This window comes from Epinephelus lanceolatus, chromosome 19 (genome assembly GCF_041903045.1).
Source record: "Epinephelus lanceolatus isolate andai-2023 chromosome 19, ASM4190304v1, whole genome shotgun sequence".
Lineage (NCBI taxonomy): Eukaryota > Metazoa > Chordata > Actinopteri > Perciformes > Serranidae > Epinephelus > Epinephelus lanceolatus.
The window spans coordinates 41769134-41796305 of NC_135752.1; the positions used below are offsets into that span (position 1 = coordinate 41769134).

The following is a 27172-nucleotide window of genomic DNA, read 5'->3' on the forward strand; positions in this document are numbered from 1 at the left end:
AGACACTCCAACCACCAGACACATGAACTATCAGACACACGAACCATCAGACACTTCAACCATCAGACACATTGACAATCAGACAATTCAACCATCAGACACTCCAACCATCAGACACTTCAACCATCACACACTTCAACCATCTGACACTTCAACCATCTGACACTCCAACCATCAGACACTCCAACCATCAGACACTTCAACCATCAGACACTCCAACCATCAGACACTTCAACCATCAGACACTTCAACCATCTGACACTCCAACCATCAGACACTTCAACCATCAGACACTCCAACCATCAGACACTCCAACCATCAGACCATTCAACCATCTGACACTCCAACCATCAGACACTCCAACCATCAGACACACTGACCATCAGACACTTCAACCATCAGACACTCCAACCATCAGACACTTCAACCATCAGACACTCCAACCATCAGACACCCGGACCATTAGACATTCCAACCATCAGACACTCCAACCATCAGACACTCCAACCATCAGACACTTCTACCATCAGACACTTCAACCATCAGAGACTCCAACCATCTGACACTCCAACCATCAGACACCCGGACCATTAGACACTCCAACCATCAGACACTCCAACCATCAGACACTTCAACCATCAGACACTCCAACCATCTGACACTCCAACCATCAGACACTCCAACCATCAGACACACTGACCGTCAGACACTCCAACCATCAGACACTTCAACCATCAGACACTCCAACCATCAGACACTCCAACCATCACACACTTCAACCATTAGACACTTCAACCATCAGACACACTGACCATCAGACACTCCAACCATTAGACACTCCAACCATCAGACACGCTGACCATCAGACACTTCAACCATCAGACACACTGACCATCAGACACTCCAACCATCAGACACACTGACCAACAGACACTCCAACCATCAGACACTCCAACCACCAGGCACTTCAAACATCAGACACTTCAACCATCAGACACTCCAACCATCAGACACTTCAACCATCAGACACTCCAACCACCAGGCACTTCAAACATCAGACACTTCAACCATCAGACACTTCAACCATCAGACACTTCAACCATCAGACACTCCAACCATCAGACACTCCAACCATCAGACACTCCATCCATCAGACACTTCAACCATCAGACACACTGACCATCAGACACTCCAACCATCAGACACTTCAACCATCAGACACTCCAACCATCAGACACTCCATCCATCAGACACTTCAACCATCAGACACACTGACCATTAGACACTCCAACCATCAGACACGCTGACCATCAGACACTTCAACCATCAGACACACTGACCATCAGACACTCCAACCATCAGACACACTGACCAACAGACACTCCAACCATCAGACACTCCAACCACCAGGCACTTCAAACATCAGACACTTCAACCATCAGACACTTCAACCATCAGACACTCCAACCATCAGACACACTGACCATTAGACACTCCAACCATCAGACACTTCTACCATCAGACACTCCAACCATCAGACACTCCATCCATCAGACACTTCAACCATCAGACACACTGACCATCAGACACTCCAACCATCAGACACCCAGACCATTAGACACTCAGACCATCAGACACACTGACCATCAGACACTTCAACCATCAGACACACTGACCATCAGACACTCCAACCATCAGACACACTGACCAACAGACACTCCATCCATCACACACCCCAACCATCAGACACTCCAACCATCAGACACCCCAACCACCCCGATACTCCAACCATCAGACACCCCGACCATCTGACACTCCATCCATCAGATACCCCAACCACCCCGATACTCCAACCATTAGACACCCCGACCATCAAACACTCCATCTATCTGACACCCCAACCACCCCGATACTCCAACCATCAGGCACCCCGACCATCAGACACTTCAACCATGAGACACTACAACCATCAGACACTCCAACCATCTGACACACTGACAATCAGACACTTCAACCATCAGACACCCCAACCACCCTGATACTCTAACCATCAGACACTTCAACCATTAGACACTCCAACCACCAGACACATGAACTATCAGACACACGAACCATCAGACACTTCAACCATCAGACACTCCAACCATCAGACACTCCAACCATGAGACACTACGACCATCAGACACTTCAACCATCTGACACATTGACAATCAGACAATTCAACCATCAGACACTCCAACCATCAGACACTCCAACCATCAGACACTTCAACCATCACACACTTCAACCATCTGACACTCCAACCATCAGACACTTCAACCATCAAACACTTCAACCATCAGACACTCCAACCATCAGACACACTGACCAACAGACACTCCAACCATCAGACACTCCAACCACCAGGCACTTCAAACATCAGACACTTCAACCATCAGACACTCCAACCATCAGACACACTGACCATTAGACACTCCAACCATCAGACACTTCTACCATCAGACACTCCAACCATCAGACACTCCATCCATCAGACACTTCAACCATCAGACACACTGACCATCAGACACTCCAACCATCAGACACCCAGACCATTAGACACTCAGACCATCAGACACACTGACCATCAGACACTTCAACCATCAGACACACTGACCATCAGACACTCCAACCATCAGACACACTGACCAACAGACACTCCATCCATCACACACCCCAACCATCAGACACTCCAACCATCAGACACCCCAACCACCCCGATACTCCAACCATCAGACACCCCGACCATCTGACACTCCATCCATCAGATACCCCAACCACCCCGATACTCCAACCATTAGACACCCCGACCATCAAACACTCCATCTATCTGACACCCCAACCACCCCGATACTCCAACCATCAGGCACCCCGACCATCAGACACTTCAACCATGAGACACTACAACCATCAGACACTCCAACCATCTGACACACTGACAATCAGACACTTCAACCATCAGACACCCCAACCACCCTGATACTCTAACCATCAGACACTTCAACCATTAGACACTCCAACCACCAGACACATGAACTATCAGACACACGAACCATCAGACACTTCAACCATCAGACACTCCAACCATCAGACACTCCAACCATGAGACACTACGACCATCAGACACTTCAACCATCTGACACATTGACAATCAGACAATTCAACCATCAGACACTCCAACCATCAGACACTCCAACCATCAGACACTTCAACCATCACACACTTCAACCATCTGACACTCCAACCATCAGACACTTCAACCATCAAACACTTCAACCATCAGACACTCCAACCATCAGACACTTCAACCATCAGACACTCCAACCATCAGACACTCCAACCATCAGACACCTGGACCATTAGACACTCCAACCATCAGACACTTCAACCATCAGACACTCCAACCATCAGACACTCCAACCATCAGACACTTCAACCATCAGACACTTCAACCATCAAACACTTCAACCATCAGACACTCCAACCATCAGACACTCCAACCATCAGACACCTGGACCATTAGACACTCCAACCATCAGACACTTCAACCATCAGACACTCCAACCATCAGACACTCCAACCATCAGACACTCCAACCATCAGACACTTCAACCATCAGACACTTCAACCATCAGAGACTCCAACCATCTGACACTCCAACCATCAGACACCCGGACCATTAGACACTCCAACCATCAGGCACTTCAACCATCAGACACTCCAACCATCAGACACACTGACCATCAGACACTCCAACCATCAGACACACTGACAATGAGACACTTCAACCATCAGACACTCCAACCATCAGACATCCCAATCATTAGCCACACCCATGGCTGTTCTGACCTGCATGTTGACCCCAAAGGTCCAGATGTAGAGGGAGTAGACAGGCTTTCGCAGCCAGGTGGGGAGGTCGACCCCGTTCAGACGACCCCAGGCCCGAGACAGCAAGCGAGTTGGGAAGGAGTGGTACAACGCCACCTGCAGCACCAAACAGGAAACTGCGTGTCAAATACGATCTGGTTTCAGAAGAAGAACGTCACTGTATTATTTCATCTGTTCAAGAAAATCAAGCAGCAGGAAGTGAAGGAGGAGGTGAGGGGGGAAGGAGGAGTGTAAAATGGTGGTAAAACAAGCAAAATGATGAGAGAAGTCAGAAGGAGACAAAAAACAGGAAAACAGAGAAAGAGAAGAAACAGAAGTAATGGATTAAATCTGATCTATTTCCTGCTCAGTGTTTCCTGGTGAACGTCTCACTTATTACCTCTTCACAGACGAAGATTCAACCAGACAATTGTAACTCTGTTGTTAACATCTACTGTCAGACTCTACTGTACTAAACGTATAACATCCAAACTGTTTCTGGTTCTGGTGTCTGAAACCTTCAGTGCCTTTTTCAGCTGAAACATGTTTTTATCTTTAAAACTTTGTGACATCCAGCAGACACAGAGCAACAAGCTCCTCCCACTCACACACCTGAGAAACACTCAGGGGGGTTCTGCAGGGTTCTATGCTTGGTCCTGATTATTTTACATTCAAATGCTGATATGAAGGTGGCTTATCGGCACAGCACCTGAGCAGCTCACAGCAGCTCCAGTGTATGCTTGAGTTTGGTGTGTTTTATGCTGTATACGTGTTTTATGTTCTTAGTTTTTAAGTGTTCATTTTAAAACACACAGTTTCCGACAAGCACAGGGGCCTAGTTAAGGGGAAATGGAGTTGATCAGAACACTTTTAGTGTGCCTGATATTCGGGGGAATTCTCCAATCCCGGAGCAGCAGAGCCAGCCGGCAATTGTTTACTCGCGACAGGAGCTCCTAGACATGGCTCCTTTCACCAAACATATTGGGACAAGTCACAACATTCCGACAGAGCTATTATGGAGGAGACGCAGGGGGGCACGTGCTGGGGCGAAACAGAATAGGACACAGAGGGAGAGAATATGGAAAGAGTCTTACAAACTGGCCCTTCCATCCGTTATCAAGGGAAATGTTTGGTCCATGAATAACAAGATGGAGGAGCTCGAAACCCTCGTCAGAAGCCAAAAATCTACCGGGACTGCAGTCTGATGTGCCTGACTGAGACGTTGCTGAAGGACTGTATCCCGGAGACTAAAACCAACACCAGCAACTTCCTAACGCTGCGAGCGGACAGGGATATCAAAGCGAGTGGCAAGAGGAAAGACGGGGGGCTTACTCTGCTTATCAACAACGGGTGGTGTAAACCAGGGCACGCTACACTCAAGCAGCAGGTTTGTAACAAGAACACAGAACTCTTAGCAGTTAGTTTAAGACCTTATTACCTGCCACAGGAGTTCACAGTAGTCGTCGCCATTGCATTTACAGTCCGCCCTCTGCCCACGCTGATATGGCTTGTGACGTAGTTCACGCAACTATCGCCAGAATACAAGCAAGATATCCAGACTCATTTATTTTCCTCTCCAGGGATTTTAAACATGCATCCCTCTCCTGCATACTTCCCACCTTCAAACAGTTTGTGGACTGTCCTATGAGAGGAAATAAGACACTTGATCTTTTTTATGCTAATGTAAAAGATGCTTATAAATCAATTGCACTGCCCCCTCTTGGTGGTTCTGACCACAATCTTGTCTACCTCTCTCCCACATACAACCCTGTTGTTAAAAGGATATCTATTTCCACCAAGACAGTTAAATGCTGGTCCCAGGAAGCAGAGGGATCTCTACAGGCTTATTTAGATCTCACAGACTGGGATGTCTTCTGTGAGGCACACAGGGATGACAGTGAGGGACTAACTGACATCATCACAGATTACATCAAGTTCTGTGGCGATATTTGTATACCGAGTAGAGTGATTAAATGTTTCCCAAACAACAAGCCATGGATCACTAGCAGCCTGAAAGGCTTGATAAAACAAAAGAAAAAGGCCTTCAGGGAGGGCCTATATCTTCTTTAATCGATCTGACACCGCCTCCTCAAACTGTCAGCTGCCTGTGATGCCTGCTCCCCCCTCTACTGGGACAATCATCTCCCCCAAACTGTATCCACAGACCATCATCTGTACTCGTAGCCTGTCCCCTTCAGTTCATACCTGTTCATCGGATCAGTCTGTCCACATCAGTGACTCATCCATAACGCTCCAGCCATCACAGGTGAAGGGAGAATTCACTTAGATAGACTTAATATAGGAAAAGCAGCTGGTCCCGGCGAAATTGGCCCTAGACTCCTTAGGATCTGCTCCGATCAATTATGTAATATCCTGTCACACCTCTTCAACCTGACTCTGAAACAACAAAAGATCCCCTCTCTATGGAAAACATCATGCATAGTTCCTGTCCCTAAGAAGAGACTCCCTGTTGACTCCAGTGATTACAGGCCAGTAGCCCTCATTTCACATATAATTAAGACTCTTGAGAGGCTTGTCCTCTCCTATTTAAGACCCAGAGTGAGGACGTTCATGGACCCCCTACAGTTCGCATACCGGCCCAACATCGGAGTGGATGATGCCCTCATCTATATGAGATGAGGGCTATATCTGAGCAGGTAGAGTACAGAGTACCTGAGCAGGTAGAATAAAGTGTACCTGAGCAGGTAGAGTACAGAGTACCTGAGCAGGTAGAGGACAGTGTACCTGAGCAGGTAGAGGACAGTGTACCTGAGCAGATAGTGTACAGAGTACCTGAGCAGATAGTGTACAGAGCACCTGAACAGGTAGAGTACAGAGTACCTGAGCAGGTAGAGTACAGAGTACCTGAGCAGGTAGAGTACAGAGTACCTGAGCAGGTAGAATAAAGTGTACCTGAGCAGATAGTGTACAGAGCACCTGAGCAGGTAGAGTACAGAGTACCTGAGCAGGTAGAGTACAGAGTACCTGAGCAGGTAGAGTACAGAGTACCTGAGCAGATAGTAAAAGAGGTCAGAAAGAGGAGTTGAGACATGAGGAAAGGAGAAAAGAAGACAGCTGTTCCTGTCACTTCCTGTTTCTCTCTGTCCAATCAGATGCCAGCAGGTAGACGCTCTTACCCGTTTGGCCAATGGCCGCAGAGCACTCACTGACAGGACGTAGCAGAGGAAGGTGATTGGCCGACGACGCCAAGGAGCAGGTCGAGACACACAGCCACTGAGCACGCTCAGACGGTGTCGAAGAGCCAAACGAGGCACCTGGAGCCTGATTATGATAATAAGACGTGATGAGAGAGTGGCGGGGGGGGGATGGGGGGGGGGGTGTCTTTCACACATGCTCTGTAAACCTGAGATGATGTCAACATCACCTGGAGGAGCCGTCGTGACACTGCACATGTCTGAGTCAGAGTGGACACTGGACGGACTTTTTCCCAGTCCCTGAAATGTGAGATAGCAGGGAATAAAGCAGCTCTTTGTCTCACAGCCAGCCAGTCGGCATGATGATGACATTTACATCATGTGACTCGCACAGACCCAAAGGGAAACAACCATCCCAGGGTGGAGACGAAGAGACGTTAACACAAAAAAGCCAACAAACTGGAGATTCAGGAGCTTCTGTCAGTCAGGCCGAAGCAACGTCCAGAAACTCTGTTGTTTATGAGCCAATCACAGAGGGCAACATGACCACTGTGTCATCTGTGTCAAATCCCGCCTCCTACAGGCTCCGCCCAGACACCACCATCACCTCAATCAATCAGACAACGCCTCTGACTCAGAGACAACCTCATGATGTGTTCAACATGAGTGGAAGAGAAATTCCAGATCAACAGCTCAGAAGGAGAGGGAGGAGGAGGAGGAGGAGGAGGAGGTTATGTGAGGTCAGGCGACCGATGACTCCAGTCTGAGGTCATGTCACCAATGACTCCAGTCTGAGGTCAGGCGACCGATGACTCCAGTCTGAGGTCTTGTGACAGACGACTCCAGTCTGAGGTCATGTCATCGATGACTCCAGTCTGAGGTCATGTCACCGATTACTCCAGTCTGAGGTCAGGTGACCGACGACTCCAGTCTGAGGTCATGTCACCGATTACTCCAGTCTGAGGTCAGGCAACCGACGACTCCAGTCTGAGGTCATGTCACCGTCGACTCCAGTCTGAGGTCATGTGACAGACAACTCCAGTCTGAGGTCATGTCACCGATGACTCCAGTCTGAGGTCAGGCGACAGATGACTCCAGTCTGAGGTCATGTGACAGACAACTCCAGTCTGAGGTCATGTCACCGATGACTCCAGTCTGAGGTCATGTCACCGATGACTCCAGTCTGAGGTCAGGCGACAGACGACTCCAGTCTGAGGTCATGTGACCGATGACTCCAGTCTGAGGTCATGTCACCGATGACTCCAGTCTGAGGTCATGTGACAGACGACTCCAGTCTGAGGTCATGTCACCGATGACTCCAGTCTGAGGTCATGTGACTGACGACTCTGATCTGACACCTCAGGTGAGTAAAAAAGACGAATTAAAGATGTGTTTTTAAAAATGATGAAAGGAAAAGGAGGGATGACCGGAAGCAAGGACAAAATGAAAACAGTGACAGGAGGGAAAGATACAGGTGGGTGTGGCCAGGTGTGGAAGGGGTGGGGCTTGTGTGTGTATGGAGGGTGGAATGAGGAGGAGAAGCGGACGCTAACACAGCACACAGACGCTAAGCTGCAGTAGAGCTAGTAGGAATGCTAACAGTAATGCTAACGCACTAACATACAAAGTAGGGCTGTCAACGAATATTCTAAATTCGAATTTAAATTCGAATTTGAAAAAAAAATGGACCTTCGAATGTGAAAATTGATATTCGATTATAGAGAGAGAAAAAAAAAAACACCACCGCAGCTGTCCTCTTTGCGAGTGGGCGTTGGCATCAGACGCGCATTTCTCCAGCCTGGTCGACAAGCGGTTGTCTCCGTCACCCGGCTTGACACATTCGCTCACGGCTCGCGCAGAAAATAGACCAGACGCCGAAACGATCACTGCAGGGCGCGAGCCGGTCATGGTCTGGTGCTTCGAGGCTATTCGCAGTGCTTCTGCGGGCGGTGTGACCTGACGGGTCGGGGGGGGGGGGGGGGGGAGGTCCGCGGTCGTTTATAACGTAATGTTATAGATAATTGTTTTATGTGTTTTAATGTGTAGGTATGTAAAAAATAAAAATAAAAATACCTACAAGTAGTTATGTTTCCTTGTATTAATACATATACAAGTAGCCTATGTTTCCTTGTATTAGTTTGCCCTCTTGTGGACATAATGCGGAAAAAAAAATATTCGAATGGTTTGAACCTATGGAGTTATTTTTAGAACAAATATTCAAACGTCATTTTTGAGCAATTTTGACAGCCCTAATACAAAGTACGTTTGCGTTGCTACAACAATGACTTTTATATCGGACATGAAAAACATGATATCGTTCAGTGTGACTGTGGCATCATCAGTGACTGTGACATCATCAGTGACTGTGACATCATTAGTGACTGTGACATCATCACCTTGACGTCATCTGACATCCACACAAAATAAACACATATCTGTGTTTGTATGTACATCACATATTGCTATATATTAAGATCTGTATATGTGTATACACACACACACACACACACACACACGTATGTATACATATATACATATATATGTATATAGATGTGTGTGTATATATAAACAAACATACTGTTTGTACAGACATGTATACTGTATATGTGTATGTGTGTATGTGGTGTGTATATGTGTATCACACATCTTGTGTTTCCGGTGGCACTGCTCTGCTGGCGACCCGAGCACGAGTGCCGATGCTGCTGTAAACTTTGTGAATTTGTTTGTTTCTTTAATGGCAACTTATCTGATGTAAGCAGTTATATGCCTTAAGAAAGGGGCAGGTATTTTAAGGTTACTTCATCCTGCTCCTTTCCAGTCATTTAGATTGGAATGAATAAATAAATTAAATTAAATGAAATGTTTACTCCGGTCCATCGATTGCATGTCATGTTGTCTTAACCTCGTTGGCTCGTCAACATGGACTGTATCTCTGCTTGAGTGTTTTTTTATAATGCTGTACTGGAAAGTCTGATCAGATATGGGATGGCTGCCTGGTTTGGTTCTCTCACTGAACAGTTCAAATCAAAATTGGAGAAATTAGTGAAAACAGCCATGAAGGTAATGAGTAAAAATGACGGCAGGATTACATGCTCTCGGGAGTTTCTCTTGTAACTTCAGACAAGTAACAGTGTTGTGCCAGTGAATATTTCGTCGGAGCTCAGCAGAACCGATGCTAGAGCCAAACCCACTCGTCAGAAAAGAGGGAAAAGAGGTGGAATTCGTCGGATACTCAAGAATATGAGCCTTCATGACCGCCGCAAGCTACCTGCTCTTCCTTCGATTCTGCTCTGAAAAGCAGTCTCTCTGCAACAAGTTGCATGAGCTGGAGGCCTGGGCCAAATTTAAACACGAAGTGAGGGGTACCTGTTTACCGGCCTTCACCAAGACCTGGCTAAGTGATTCAGATTGGGACAAGGATCTGTCTCTTAGTGGGTTCGGCATTCCGCTCCGACTGGACCGGTCACCGGAGATCACCAACACGTGACGGGGAGGTAGTGTGTCACACTATGTCACACTGTCGCGATTCGGGAGAAGATTTGTTCCCCTGACATTGAACTTTTGACCATCTCACTCCGGCCTTTTTACTTGCCTCAGGAGTTTCAGTAACTGTTCTTCACCATTGTTTACATCCACCCTCGTGCTAACACATCAGCTGCTGCTCAGCTGATTGCTGACGTAACAAGCCGTCTTGACACCATATGCCCGGATGCTCCGAAATTCGTCCTTTGTGATTTTAATTACTGCTGTTTGAACACTATTCTGAGGACTTATGAACAGTATGTGACCTGTGCCACCACACAGAGGAACTCTACCTTAGACCTGTGTTATGGCTCTGTGAGCCTGCTTACAGATTGCTGCCGTCTTTGGGATCTTCCTACCACAACAGTGTGTATGTGATGCCTCTGTACACATCTACCTTCAGGCAGCTCCCGCGTGTGGAGAAATCAGTGAAATGCTGGTCTGCGGACAATATCTCCTCTCTTCAGGCCTGCTCCAAGTGTACAAACTGGGAATGTTTCTTTGATGCATGTAGTGATGACATGAATGATGTCTGTGACACGGTCTCATCATACATCTCATTCACTGTGCTGATCAGCTCAGTGGGGTGTTCTCTAGACTTTTCCAGATGTGTGCTGATCTGGGTCAGATTCCCACAATCTGGAAGACGTCAACCGTCATACCTGTCCCCAAGTCAAAGGATTCAAAAGAACTGAAAGACTTCAGACCAGTGGCACTTACTTCACTGGTAATGAAAAATTTTGAGAAAATTATAAAGAACTTTGTTGTGTGTTCTGTAGCAGGAAAACTGGATCCTCTGCAACTCACTTACCAGCCAGGTAAAAGTGTGGAGGACGCTAAGCTTTTTATTTTGAACACTCTGCACAAACACTTGGAAACACCTGGAGCTCATGCAAGACTTGTATTTGCAGATTTTTCTTCTGCTTTCAATAAAATGCAGTCTCACATTTTAATTGAGAGACTTGACTCTTACTTTAATCTCCCACACGAGCTTCTCATTCTGATTATAAATTTTCTCACTGAGAGGGTCCAGCAGGTCTTTGTCAATGGACAAATGTGTAACATGTCCATTTTTACCACTGGCTCTCCTCAAGGTTGTGTGTTGTCACCTCTCTTATTTATTATTTATTCTGTATACTGACAGCTGCAGATCTTCTCAAGTCAACAGGCATCTGGTGAAGCTTTCTGATGACACTGTCCTCTTATCTTTACTGCAGCGCTCTGACAGTGATCATGGTCCTGCATTACACGATTTTGTGAAATGGTGAGATGGCAGTTAGCTCGATTTAAATGTTTCTAAAACCAAGGACATGATAATTGACTTTAGGTTTCACAGTGATCATCAGGTCAGTGTCATTCATGGTGGAAATGTTCAGATTGTGGTGTCTTACAAACACCTGGGTGCTGTGTCTGACTGTAAACTGAAGTTCAATATGAACACAGAGTCTATTGTCAAGAAAGGTCAGCAGAGGATTTACCTGCTGAGGAAGTTGAATTCCTTTAATGTCAATGGGAAAATCTTGAGTTGTTTTTATTGTTCTTTCATTGAAAGTCTTTGAACTTTTTCTTTTATCTGATGCTTTAATATTCTCTCTGTTAAGGATAAGAACAGCATTCAGAGCAGAGTTAAGGCTTGCTCCAAAATACCTGCATTGCCTCTGTCCCTCTGTTCTCCTGTCCCTCTGTCCTCCTGTCCCCCTGTCTGTCCCTCTGTTCTCCTGTCCCTCTGTCCTCCTGTCCCCCTGTCTGTCCCTCTGTCCTCCTGTCCTTCTGTCTGTCTCTCTGCCCTTCTGTCTGTCTGTCCCTCTATCTGTCCCTCTGTCCCTCTGTCCTTCTGTCCCTCTGTCTGTCTGTCATTCTGTCCTTCTGTCTGTCTGTCATTCTGTCCTTCTGTCTGTCCCTCTGTCCTTCTGTCTGTCTGTCATTCTGTCCTTCTGTCTGTCTGTCATTCTGTCCTTCTGTCTGTCCCTCTGTCCTTCTGTCTGTCCCTCTGTCCTTCTGTCTGTCTCTCTGTCTTTCTGTCTGTCCCTCTGTCCTTCTTAGTGTGTATATGTGTGTATAGATGTGTATTTAGTGTGTATATAGATGTATTTGGTGTGTATATAGATGTGTATTTAGTGTGTATATACAGTACAGGCCAAAAGTTTGGACACACCTTCTCATCCAATGCGTTTTCTTTATTTTCATGACTATTTACATTGTAGATTCTCACTGAAGGCATCAAAACTATGAATGAACACATGTGGAGTTATGTACTTAACAAAAAAAGGTGAAATAACTGAAAACATGTTTTATATTCTAGTTTCTTCAAAATAGCCACCCTTTGCTCTGATTACTGCTTTGCACACTCTTGGCATTCTCTCCATGAGCTTCAAGAGGTAGTCACCTGAAATGGTTTCCACTTCACAGGTGTGCCTTATCAGGGTTAATTAGTGGAATTTCTTGCTTTATCAATGGGGTTGGGACCATCAGTTGTGTTGTGCAGAAGTCAGGTTAATACACAGCCGACAGCCCTATTGGACAACTGTTAAAATTCATATTATGGCAAGAACCAATCAGCTAACTAAAGAAAAACCAGTGGCCATCATTACTTTAAGAAATGAAGGTCAGTCAGTCCGGAAAATTGCAAAAACTTTAAATGTGTCCCCAAGTGGAGTCGCAAAAACCATCAAGCGCTACAACGAAACTGGCACACATGAGGACCGACCCAGGAAAGGAAGACCAAGAGTCACCTCTGCTTCTGAGGATAAGTTCATCCGAGTCACCAGCCTCAGAAATGGCAAGTTAACAGCAGCTCAGATCAGAGACCAGATGAATGCCACACAGAGTTCTAGCAGCAGACCCATCTCTAGAACAACTGTTAAGAGAAGACTGCGCCAATCAGGCCTTCATGGTCAAATAGCTGCTAGGAAACCACTGCTAAGGAGAGGCAACAAGCAGAAGAGATTTGTTTGGGCCAAGAAACACAAGGAATGGACATTAGACCAGTGGAAATCTGTGCTTTGGTCTGATGAGTCCAAATTTGAGATCTTTGGTTCCAACCGCCGTGTCTTTGTGAGACGCAGAAAAGGTGAACGGATGGATTCCACATGCCTGGTTCCCACTGTGAAGCATGGAGGAGGAGGTGTGATGGTGTGGGGGTGTTTTGCTGGTGACACTGTTGGGGATTTATTCAAAATTGAAGGCACACTGAACCAGCATGGCTACCACAGCATCCTGCAGCGACATGCCATCCCATCCGGTTTGCGTTTAGTTGGACGATCATTTATTTTTCAACAGGACAATGACCCCAAACACACCTCCAGGCTGTGTAAGGGCTATTTGACCAAGAAGGAGAGTGATGGAGTGCTGCGGCAGATGACCTGGCCTCCACAGTCACCGGACCTGAACCCAATCCAGATGGTTTGGGGTGAGCTGGACCGCAGAGTGAAGGCAAAGGGGCCAACAAGTGCTAAACACCTCTGGGAACTCCTTCAAGACTGTTGGAAAACCATTTCAGGTGACTACCTCTTGAAGCTCATGGAGAGAATGCCAAGAGTGTGCAAAGCAGTAATCAGAGCAAAGGGTGGCTATTTTGAAGAAACTAGAATATAAAACATGTTTTCAGTTATTTCACCTTTTTTTGTTAAGTACATAACTCCACATGTGTTCATTCATAGTTTTGATGCCTTCAGTGAGAATCTACAATGTAAATAGTCATGAAAATAAAGAAAACGCATTGAATGAGAAGGTGTGTCCAAACTTTTGGCCTGTACTGTACATGTGTATTTGGTGAGTATATAGATGTGTATTTGGTGTGTATATAGATGTGTATTTGGTGAGTATATAGATGTGTATTTAGTGTGTATATAGATGTGTATTTGGTGTGTATATAGATGTGTATTTAGTGTGTATATAGATGTGTATTTAGTGTGTATATAGATGTGTATTTGGTGTGTATATAGATGTGTATTTAGTGTGTATATAGATGTGTATTTGGTGTGTATATAGATGTGTATTTGGTGAGTATATAGATGTGTATTTGGTGAGTATATAGATCTGTATTTAGTGTGTATATAGATGTGTATTTGGTGTGTATATAGATGTGTATTTGGTGAGTATATAGATGTGTATTTGGTGTGTATATAGATGTGTATTTGGTGAGTATATAGATGTGTATTTGGTGTGTATATAGATGTGTATTTGGTGAGTATATAGATGTGTATTTAGTGTGTATATAGATGTGTATTTGGTGTGTATATAGATGTGTATTTGGTGTGTATATAGATGTGTATTTGGTGAGTATATAGATGTGTATTTAGTGTGTATATAGATGTATTTGGTGTGTATATCGATGTGTATTTGGTGAGTATATAGATGTGTATTTAGTGTGTATATAGATGTGTATTTGGTGTGTATATAGATGTGTATTTGGTGAGTATATAGATGTGTATTTGGTGTGTATATAGATGTGTATTTGGTGAGTATATAGATGTGTATTTAGTGTGTATATAGATGTATTTAGTGTGTATATCGATGTGTATTTGGTGAGTATATAGATGTGTATTTAGTGTGTATATAGATGTGTATTTGGTGTGTATATAGATGTGTATTTGGTGTGTATATAGATGTGTATTTGGTGAGTATATAGATGTGTATTTAGTGTGTATATAGATGTGTATTTGGTGTGTATATAGATGTGTATTTGGTGTGTCTATAGATGTGTATTTGGTGAGTATATAGATGTGTATTTAGTGTGTATATAGATGTGTATTTGGTGTGTATATAGATGTGTATTTGGTGTGTATATAGATGTATTTGGTGAGTATATAGATGTGTATTTGGTGTGTATATAGATGTGTATTTGGTGTGTATATAGATGTGTATTTGGTGTGTCTATAGATGTGTATTTGGTGAGTATATAGATGTGTATTTGGTGTGTATATAGATGTGTATTTGGTGTGTATATAGATGTGTATTTGGTGTGTATATAGATGTGTATTTAGTGTGTATATAGATGTATTTGGTGAGTATATAGATGTATTTGGTGTGTATATAGATGTGTATTTGGTGTGTATATAGATGTGTATTTGGTGAGTATATAGATGTATTTGGTGTGTATATAGATGTGTATTTGGTGAGTATATAGATGTATTTGGTGTGTATATAGATGTGTATTTGGTGTGTATATAGATGTGTATTTGGTGTGTATATAGATGTATTTGGTGTGTATATAGATGTGTATTTGGTGAGTATATAGATGTATTTGGTGTGTATATAGATGTGTATTTGGTGAGTATATAGATGTGTATTTGGTGTGTATATAGATGTGTATTTGGTGAGTATATAGATGTGTATTTGGTGTGTATATAGATGTGTATTTGGTGTGTATATAGATGTGTATTTGGTGAGTATATAGATGTGTATTTGGTGAGTATATAGATGTGTATTTGGTGTGTATATAGATGTGTATTTGGTGAGTATATAGATGTGTATTTGGTGTGTATATAGATGTGTATTTGGTGTGTATATAGATGTGTATTTGGTGTGTATATAGATGTGTATTTGGTGAGTATATAGATGTGTATTTAGTGTGTATATAGATGTATTTGGTGTGTATATCGATGTGTATTTGGTGAGTATATAGATGTGTATTTAGTGTGTATATAGATGTGTATTTGGTGTGTATATAGATGTGTATTTGGTGAGTATATAGATGTGTATTTGGTGTGTATATAGATGTGTATTTGGTGAGTATATAGATGTGTATTTAGTGTGTATATAGATGTATTTGGTGTGTATATCGATGTGTATTTGGTGAGTATATAGATGTGTATTTAGTGTGTATATAGATGTGTATTTGGTGTGTATATAGATGTGTATTTGGTGTGTATATAGATGTGTATTTGGTGAGTATATAGATGTGTATTTGGTGTGTATATAGATGTGTATTTGGTGTGTATATAGATGTGTATTTGGTGAGTATATAGATGTGTATTTAGTGTGTATATAGATGTGTATTTGGTGTGTATATAGATGTGTATTTGGTGTGTATATAGATGTGTATTTGGTGAGTATATAGATGTGTATTTGGTGTGTATATAGATGTGTATTTGGTGAGTATATAGATGTGTATTTAGTGTGTATATAGATGTGTATTTGGTGTGTATATAGATGTGTATTTAGTGTGTATATAGATGTGTATTTGGTGTGTATATAGATGTGTATTTGGTGAGTATATAGATGTGTATTTGGTGAGTATATAGATCTGTATTTAGTGTGTATATAGATGTGTATTTGGTGTGTATATAGATGTGTATTTGGTGAGTATATAGATGTGTATTTGGTGAGTATATAGATGTGTATTTAGTGTGTATATAGATGTGTATTTGGTGTGTATATAGATGTGTATTTGGTGTGTATATAGATGTGTATTTGGTGTGTATATAGATGTGTATTTAGTGTGTATATAGATGTGTATTTGGTGAGTATATAGATGTGTATTTGGTGAGTATATAGATGTGTATTTAGTGTGTATATAGATGTGTATTTGGTGTGTATATAGATGTGTATTTGGTGTGTATATAGATGTGTATTTGGTGAGTATATAGATGTGTATTTAGTGTGTATATAGATGTGTATTTGGTGTGTATATAGATGTGTATTTGGTGTGTATATAGATGTGTATTTGGTGAGTATATAGATGTGTATTTAGTGTGTATATAGATGTGTATTTGGTGTGTCTATAGATGTGTATTTGGTGAGTATATAGATGTGTATTTAGTGTGTATATAGATGTATTTGGTGTGTATATAGATGTGTATTTGGTGTGTATATAGATGTATTTGGTGAGTATATAGATGTGTATTTGGTGTGTATATAGATGTGTATTTGGTGAGTATATAGATGTATTTGGTGTGTATATAGATGTGTATTTGGTGTGTATATAGATGTGTATTTGGTGTGTCTATAGATGTGTATTTGGTGAGTATATAGATGTGTATTTGGTGTGTATATAGATGTGTATTTGGTGTGTATATAGATGTGTATTTGGTGTGTATATAGATGTGTATTTAGTGTGTATATAGATGTATTTGGTGAGTATATAGATGTATTTGGTGTGTATATAGATGTGTATTTGGTGTGTATATAGATGTGTATTTGGTGAGTATATAGATGTATTTGGTGTGTATATAGATGTGTATTTGGTGTGTATATAGATGTGTATTTGGTGAGTATATAGATGTATTTGGTGTGTATATAGATGTGTATTTGGTGAGTATATAGATGTATTTGGTGTGTATATAGATGTGTATTTGGTGAGTATATAGATGTGTATTTGGTGTGTATATAGATGTGTATTTGGTGAGTATATAGATGTGTATTTGGTGTGTATATAGATGTGTATTTGGTGAGTATATAGATGTGTATTTGGTGTGTATATAGATGTGTATGTAGATGTGTATATAGATGTGTATGTAGATGTGTATTTGGTGTGTATATAGATGTGTATATACACTGAACAAAAATATAAACGCAACACTTTTGTTTTTGCTCCCATTTTTCGTGAGCTGAACTCAAATATCTAAAACATTTTCTATACACACAAAAGACCATTTCCCTCAAATATTGTTCACAGATCTGTCTAAATCTGTGTTAGTGAGCACTTCTCCTTTGCCGAGAAAATCCATCCCACCTCACAGGTGTGGCATATCAAGATGCTGATTAGACAGCATGATTATTGCACAGGTGTGCCTTAGGCTGGCCACGATGAAAGACCACTCTGAAATGTTCAGTTTTATCACACAGCACAATGCCACAGATGTCGCAAGTTTTGAGGGAGCGTGCAATTGGCATGCTGACTGCAGGAATGTTCACCAGAGCTGTTGTCCGTGAATTGAATGTTCATTTCTCTACCATAAGCCGTCTCCAAAGGCGTTTCAGACAATTTGGCAGTACATCCAACCGACCTCACAACCACAGACCACGTGTAACCACACCAGCCCAGGACCTCCACATCCAGCATGTTCACCTCCAAGATTGTCTGAGACCAGCCACCCAGACAGCTGCTGCAACAATCGGTTTGCATAACCAAAGAATTTCTGCACAAACTGTCAGAAACCGTCTCAGGGAAGCTCATCTGCATGCTCGTCGTCCTCATCGGGGTCTCGACCTGACTGCAGTTCGTCGTCATAACCGACTTGAGTGGGCAAATGCTCACATTCGATGGCGTCTGGCACGTTGGAGAGGTGTTCTCTTCACGGATGAATCCCGGTTTTCACTGTTCAGGGAAGATGGCAGACAGCGTGTGTGGCGTTGTGTGGGTGAGCGGTTTGCTGATGTCAACGTTGTGGATCAAGTGGCCCATGGTGGCGGTGGGGTTATGGTATGGGCAGGCGTATGTTATGGACAGCGAACACAGGTGCATTTTATTGATGGCATTTTGAATGCACGGAGATACCGTGACGAGATCCTGAGGCCCATTGTTGTGCCATTCATCCACAACCAACACCTCATGTTGCAGCATGATAATGCACGGCCCCATGTTGCAAGGATCTGTACACAATTCCTGGAAGCTGAAAACATCCCAGTTCTTTGCATGGCCAGCATACTCGCCGGACATGTTACCCATTGAGCATGTTTGGGATGCTCTGGATCGGCGTATACGACAGCGTGTTCCAGTTCCTGCCAATATCCAGCAACTTCGCACAGCCATTGAAGAGGAGTGGACCAACATTCCACAGGCCACAATCAACAACCTGATCAACTCTATGTGTTGCACTGTGTGAGGCAAATGGTGGTCACACCAGATACTGACTGGTTTTCTGACCCCCCCAGACCCCCCCAATAAAGCAAAACTGCACATTTCAGAGTGGCCTTTTATTGTGGCCAGCCTAAGGCACACCTGTGCAATAATCATGCTGTCTAATCAGCATCTTGATATGCCACACCTGTGAGGTGGGATGGATTATCTCGGCAAAGGAGAAGTGCTCACTAACACAGATTTAGACAGCATCATGAACAATATTTGAGGGAAATGGTCTTATGTGTATGTAGAAAAAGTTTTAGATCTTTGAGTTCAAAACAAAAGTGTTGCGTTTATATTTTTGTTCAGTGTAGATGTGTATTTGGTGAGTATATAGATGTGTATTTGGTGTGTATATAGATGTGTATGTAGATGTGTATTTGGTGTGTATATAGATGTGTATTTGGTGTGTATATACATGTGTATTTGGTGTGTATATAGATGTGTATGTAGATGTGTATTTGGTGTGTATATAGATGTGTATTTGGTGAGTATATAGATGTGTATTTGGTGTGTATATAGATGTGTATGTAGATGTGTATTTGGTGTGTATATAGATGTGTATTTGGTGTGTATATACATGTGTATTTGGTGTGTATATAGATGTGTATGTAGATGTGTATTTGGTGTGTATATAGATGTGTATTTGGTGAGTATATAGATGTGTATTTGGTGAGTATATAGATGTGTATTTGGTGTGTATATAGATGTGTATGTAGATGTGTATTTGGTGTGTATATAGATGTGTATTTGGTGTGTATATACATGTGTATTTGGTGAGTATATAGATGTGTGTTTGGTGAGTATATGTTTAGTGTGTGTAGTTTGATCAGTGTCAGATTAAATTCAATACTCGTGTCGTTTGATTTATAGAAAAATGATTTTCTCTATAAAAACAGTTTCTTCTGCAAAATAAAATTTGAAATTAATAAATTTAGTTTATTAATAATTTCTGATGCACAAATATAAATTATGTTAATAATATTTTTCTCCTCTTAATAATAAAAAAATAAATCAATAAAGACAGAGGGACAAAGGACAGGAGGACAGAGTGATAGAGGACAGAGAACAGAGGGACAAAAAGACAGGACAAGAGAACAGGAGGACAGAGGGATAGAGGACAGGAGGACAGAGGGACAGAAAGACAGAGGACAAGAGGACAGTAGGACAGAGGGACAGGAGGACAGAGAACAGAGAACAGAGGAACATAAAGACAGAGGACAAGAGGACAGGAGGACAGATGGACAGAAGGACAAGAGGACAGAGGGACAGAGGACAGGAGGACAGAGGGACAGAGAGAGACAGAGGGACAGAAGGACTGAGGGATGGAGGACACAGAGACAGTTGGACAGAGGGACAAAGGACAGGAGGACAGAGTGACAGGACAGGAGGACAGAGTGACAGGACAGGAGGACAGAGGGACAGAGGAGAAAAGGACAGGAGGACAGAGGGACAGAGGAGAAAAGGACAGGAGGACAGAGGGACAGGAGGGCAGAGGGACAGGAGGACAGAGGGTCACCCTCTGCTCTAAAGCCTCTGAGACAAACTGATTGTGATGTTAAATGATAATGAAATCAGATGTTGTTGTTGTTGTTGTTGTTTGTTTGTCACACATGATATGTTCAAGAACCATCAGAAATGTGCAGCTCTGACGATAATCAGTGTTTTTACAGTGTCTGATCATTTTAGTGACGTTCAAAGAAACAACATGTGTAAGACCGACGCAGGACAACACCTTTAAGCCCCGCCCCCTGGAGCTGACACTCCACCTGAACGTTAACGTGTAGAGGAATGAACGATCTCGCCGGACGGATCATGACTGCTCTGATGATACTTGTTCAAAAAGATGATGTCATCATCACTGGTTCTGTTAGGGTTAGGGTGGGAAAAACAAAGAAAAATATCCTGTGCACAGTAATGTGGGTATACACACATGTACAGTACAGGCCAAAAGTTTGGACACACCTTCTCATTCAATGCGTTTTCTTTATTTTCATGACTATTTACATTGTAGATTCTCACTGAAGGCATCAAAACTATGAATGAACACATGTGGAGTTATGTACTTAACAAAAAAAGGTGAAATAACTGAAAACATGTTTTATATTCTAGTTTCTTCAAAATAGCCACCCTTTGCTCTGATTACTGCTTTGCACACTCTTGGCATTCTCTCCATGAGCTTCAAGAGGTAGTCACCTGAAATGGTTTTCCAACAGTCTTGAAGGAGTTCCCAGAGGTGTTTAGCACTTGTTGGCCCCTTTGCCTTCACTCTGCGGTCCAGCTCACCCCAAACCATCTGGATTGGGTTCAGGTCCGGTGACTGTGGAGGCCAGGTCATCTGCCGCAGCACTCCATCACTCTCCTTCTTGGTCAAATAGCCCTTACACAGCCTGGAGGTGTGTTTGGGGTCATTGTCCTGTTGAAAAATAAATGATCGTCCAACTAAACGCAAACCGGATGGGATGGCATGTCGCTGCAGGATGCTGTGGTAGCCATGCTGGTTCAGTGTGCCTTCAATTTTGAATAAATCCCCAACAGTGTCACCAGCAAAACACCCCCACACCATCACACCTCCTCCTCCATGCTTCACAGTGGGAACCAGGCATGTGGAATCCATCCGTTCACCTTTTCTGCGTCTCACAAAGACACGGCGGTTGGAACCAAAGATCTCAAATTTGGACTCATCAGACCAAAGCACAGATTTCCACTGATCTAATGTCCATTCCTTGTGTTTCTTGGCCCAAACAAATCTCTTCTGCTTGTTGCCTCTCCTTAGCAGTGGTTTCCTAGCAGCTATTTGACCATGAAGGCCTGATTGGCGCAGTCTCCTCTTAACAGTTGTTCTAGAGATGGGTCTGCTGCTAGAACTCTGTGTGGCATTCATCTGGTCTCTGATCTGAGCTGCTGTTAACTTGCCATTTCTGAGGCTGGTGACTCGGATGAACTTATCCTCAGAAGCAGAGGTGACTCTTGGTCTTCCTTTCCTGGGTCGGTCCTCATGTGTGCCAGTTTGGTTGTAGCGCTTGATGGTTTTTGCGACTCCACTTGGGGGCACATTTAAAGTTTTTGCAATTTTCCGCACTGACTGACCTTCATTTCTTAAAGTAATGATGGCCACTGGTTTTTCTTTAGTTAGCTGATTGGTTCTTGCCATAATATGAATTTTAACAGTTGTCCAATAGGGCTGTCGGCTGTGTATTAACCTGACTTCTGCACAACACAACTGATGGTCCCAACCCCATTGATAAAGCAAGAAATTCCACTAATTAACCCTGATAAGGCACACCTGTGAAGTGGAAACCCATTTCAGGTGACTACCTCTTGAAGCTCATGGAGAGAATGCCAAGAGTGTGCAAAGCAGTAATCAGAGCAAAGGGTGGCTATTTTGAAGAAACTAGAATATAAAACATGTTTTCAGTTATTTCACCTTTTTTTGTTAAGTACATAACTCCACGTGTGTTCATTCATAGTTTTGATGCCTTCAGTGAGAATCTACAATGTAAATAGTCATGAAAATAAAGAAAACGCATTGAATGAGAAGGTGTGTCCAAACTTTTGGCCTGTACTGTATACACACTGTGTGTGTGTGTGTGTGTGTGTGTGTGTGTGTGTGTGTGAAAGTGGGTTAGCAGGTTAGCATCGGATCAACTGGAAAGAGGCTAACACAAGCTAAGCTACCCTACAGCTAAAATAGCTGACCTGCTAAACTACCTGTCGCCATAGAAACCACACACACACACACACACACACACACACACACACACACACACACAGTAATCTCCTGTAACCTGTCCGTCTCAGTCATTTTATCTGTATTTAAAGAGTAAATATATAAAGAGCGAAATATATAAAGAGTAAATATATAAAGTGTAAATATATAAAGAGTAAATATATAAAGTGTAAATATATAAAGAGTAAATATATAAAGAGCAAAATATATAGAGTAAATATATAAAGTGTAAATATATAAAGAGCAAAATATATAAAGAGTAAATATATAAAGAGTAAATATATAAAGAGTAAATATATAAAGTGTAAATATATAAAGAGCAAAATATATAAAGAGTAAATATATAAAGAGCAAAATATATAAAGAGTAAATATATAAAGAGCAAAATATATAAAGAGTAAATATATAAAGAGCAAAATATATAAAGAGTAAATATATAAAGTGTAAATATATAAAGAGTAAATATATAAAGTGTAAATATATAAAGAGTAAATATATAAAGAGCAAAATATATAGAGTAAATATATAAAGTGTAAATATATAAAGAGCAAAATATATAAAGAGTAAATATATAAAGAGTAAATATATAAAGTGTAAATATATAAAGAGCAAAATATATAAAGAGTAAATATATAAAGAGCAAAATATATAAAGAGTAAATATATAAAGAGCAAAATATATAAAGAGTAAATATATAAAGAGCAAAATATATAAAGAGTAAATATATAAAGAGCAAAATATATAAAGTGTAAATATATAAAGAGTAAATATGTAGAGGTAGATTATTTGGAGCTCAGATTTGTTCACGTGAACTTTAGTTTACTGAAAGTGAAACATTTTACAGATGAACATCTGAACTTTGTTTATCTTTGAGCTGTTCTATGTGTCTGTAAATAAAAACAAACATATTTTAATATTTAATCATCTATATTTGTGTTTTTGTTTGTTTTCAGTTTCCTGTTCTTTTTATTTTAAACTACAGTCAGCCCTCTTTTTTCTTTTCTTCCTCTCCCACCTGAATCGTGCCGACGTTCTCGTCCTCACCCCACCTCCTCTTCCTCCTCTTCCTCCACCTTTCTCACTCTCTTTCTCCCCGTCAGCCGTGCGCCCCTGCCGCCTCACCTGCCGCAGCAGGTCACGCTCACGACGCTCGCCGCCACGGCGACGAGGGAAGAACCTTACCATGAAGACGTGGCTGAGGACGCCACAGACGAAGACAGACGAAGACACATGCTGATGTCCAAGTGTGACCAGAGAAGACGAGACAGGAAAGAGTGTGTCCACTGAGAGGACAGAAGAAGAACTGACTGACTGACAGATGAAGGGGAGGGGTTTATATGGAGGGGGAGGGGCTTATAGTGAGAGCCCCTCCTCTCTGTCTTATACAGACTCAGTGTGTCTCTGAGACTGAAACTGTTGGCCACAGTTTGTAACACACAGAGTGGGTATTTATAGAGCAGAAATATATAGACAGCAAATAGGTACACACACACACACACACACACACACATATATACATATATACATATATATATATATATATATATATATGTATATATATACACACACAGACAGATAAAACATAAATAAATAAACCAAGTGTTTTTGTTCCGTCCAATCAGAGTGACTCATTAACTCATCACACCACGTCCACAGTGAACGCACCAATCAGGAGGCAGATGAGTCAGTGAGCTGAGGGGGAGGGGCCTGGCTCAGAGTGACCTGGCAGTGTGACATCATCACTGTGACATCAGTGTCACCTTTCACCCAGTGAACCATCAGACTCTGACACCTGAAGCTAACGAATCCAGAACCATCGGCCCTCTGAAGGCTGGATCCAGAACTGTCTGTCCTCTGAGGGCTGAATCCAGAACCATCGGCCCTCTGAGAGCTGGATCCAGAACCATCGGCCCTCTGAGGGCTGGTTCCAGAACCATCGGCCCTCTGAGGGCTGGTTCCAGAACCATCGGCCCTCTGAGGGCTGGATCCAGAACTGTCTGTCCTCTGAGGGCTGAATCCAGAACCATCGGCCCTCTGAAGGCTGGATCCAGAACCATCGGCCCTCTGAGGGCTGGTTCCAGAACCGTCGGCCCTCTGAAGGCTGGATCCAGAACCATTGGCTCTCTGAAGGTCTCTAACCTGTCCTCTGTAGGACAGAACCCACCTGTCCTCTGTTCGACAGAACCCGTCTCTAACCTGTCCTCTGTTGGACAGAACCTGTCACTAACCTGTCCTCTGTTGGACAGAACCCGTCACTAACCTGTCCTCTGTTGGACAGAACCCGTCACTAACCTGTCCTCTGTTGGACAGAATCCGTCTTCAGCCTGTCCTCTTTTGGACAGAACCCGTCTCTAGCCTGTCCTCTGTTGGTCAGAACCCGTCTCTAGTCTGTCCTCTGTTGGACAGAACCCGTCTCTAGCCTGTCCTCTGTTGGTCAGAACCCGTCTCTAACCTGTCCTCTGTTGGACAGAACCCGTCTTTAGCCTGTCCTCTGTTGGACAGAACCCGTTGCTAACCTGTCCTCTGTTGGACAGAACCCGTCTCTAACCTGTCCTCTGTTGGACAGAACCCGTTGGACAGAACCCGTCTTCAGCCTGTCCTCTTTTGGACAGAACCCGTCTCTAGCCTGTCCTCTGTTGGACAGAACCCGTCTCTAACCTGTCCTCTGTTGGACAGAACCCGTTGCTAACCTGTCCTCTGTTGGACAGAACCCGTAGCTAACCTGTCCTCTGTTGGACAGAACCCGTTGCTAACCTGTCCTCTGTTGGACAGAACCCGTAGCTAACCTGTCCTCTGTTCGACAGAACCCGTTGCTAACCTGTCCTCTGTTGGACAGAACCTGTCACTAACCTGTCCTCTGTTGGACAGAACCCATCTCTAGCCTGTCCTCTGTTGGACAGAACCCGTCTCTAACCTGTCCTCTGTTGGACAGAATCCGTCTTCAGCCTGTCCTCTTTTGGACAGAACCCGTTTCTAGCCTGTCCTCTGTTGGTCAGAACCCGTCTCTAGTCTGTCCTCTGTTGGACAGAACCCGTCTCTAGCCTGTCCTGTGTTGGTCAGAACCCGTCTCTATCCTGTCCTCTGTTGGACAGAACCCGTCTTTAGCCTGTCCTCTGTTGGACAGAACCCGTTGCTAACCTGTCCTCTGTTGGACAGAACCCGTTGGACAGAACCCGTCTCTAGCCTGTCCTCTGTTGGACAGAACCCATCTCTAACCTGTCCTCTGTTGGACAGAACCCGTCTCTAACCTGTCCTCTGTTGGACAGAACCCGCGTCTAGCCTGTCCTCTGTTGGACAGAACCCATAGTTAACCTGTCCTCTGTTGGACAGAACCCATTGCTAACCTGTCCTCTGTTGGACAGAACCCGTCTCTAGCCTGTCCTCTGTTGGACAGAACCCGTCTCTAACCTGTCCTCTGTTGGACAGAACCCGTCTCTAACCTGTCCTGTGTTGGACAGAACCCGTCTCTAGCCTGTCCTCTGTTGGACAGAACCCATAGTTAACCTGTCCTCTGTTGGACAGAACCCGTCACTAGCCTGTCCTCTGTTGGACAGAACCCGTCTCTAGCCTGTCCTCTGTTGGACAGAACCCATAGTTAACCTGTCCTCTGTTGGACAGAACCCATTGCTAACCTGTCCTCTGTTCGACAGAACCCGTCACTAGCCTGTCCTCTGTTGGACAGCAGTGGGACGAGTGGTGTCTCTGACAAATGAACTGTCGTCAGTCCTCCAGAACAAACAGAACCCTGACAGAGACTATATGACCTGCTGAGAGGAGGAGGAGGAGGAAGATGAAGTGGAGGAGAAAGACGAGGAGGAAGATGAAGATGAAGAGGAGGAGGAAGATGAAGATGACGAGGAAGACTTCCTGAGATATCAATATCTCGTTGTGGGGTACCAGGGAGTCCCTCAGCCGGGAGACATCTTGATTGAAATCATGTCTTTCAAACTGTGAGAAGAATAAATGAAAAGTATTTGGCAGATCCGCCTCCTCAACCCCATTTATACTAATAAGCTACCTCATCTTATCATCCTGCTGATTGAGGGAGGCCATAGACTTGATCCCCTGCCACGC

The 27172-nt window shown here is 43.3% G+C and overlaps 1 protein-coding gene across 3 annotated transcripts in view; it reads right to left on the reverse strand.

Moving 5' to 3' along the window:
* The window catches only part of pisd (phosphatidylserine decarboxylase), a 60159-nt gene that overhangs the window by 19550 nt on the left and 13437 nt on the right, over window positions 1–27172 (reverse strand). The window contains exons 1-3 of one of the 3 annotated variants that reach the window (XM_033647385.2): window positions 24281–24422; window positions 7044–7188; window positions 3889–4023 (exon numbers count right to left, since the gene is read on the reverse strand). In XM_033647385.2, the coding sequence (XP_033503276.1) occupies window positions 3889–4023; window positions 7044–7188; window positions 24281–24330 (330 nt within the window). In that variant the 5' untranslated portion in view covers window positions 24331–24422. Of the gene's footprint in view, window positions 1–3888; window positions 4024–7043; window positions 7189–24280; window positions 24423–27172 lie in introns of those variants that run through there. The other 2 variants (XM_078162146.1, XM_078162145.1) reach the window with 2 other exon arrangements.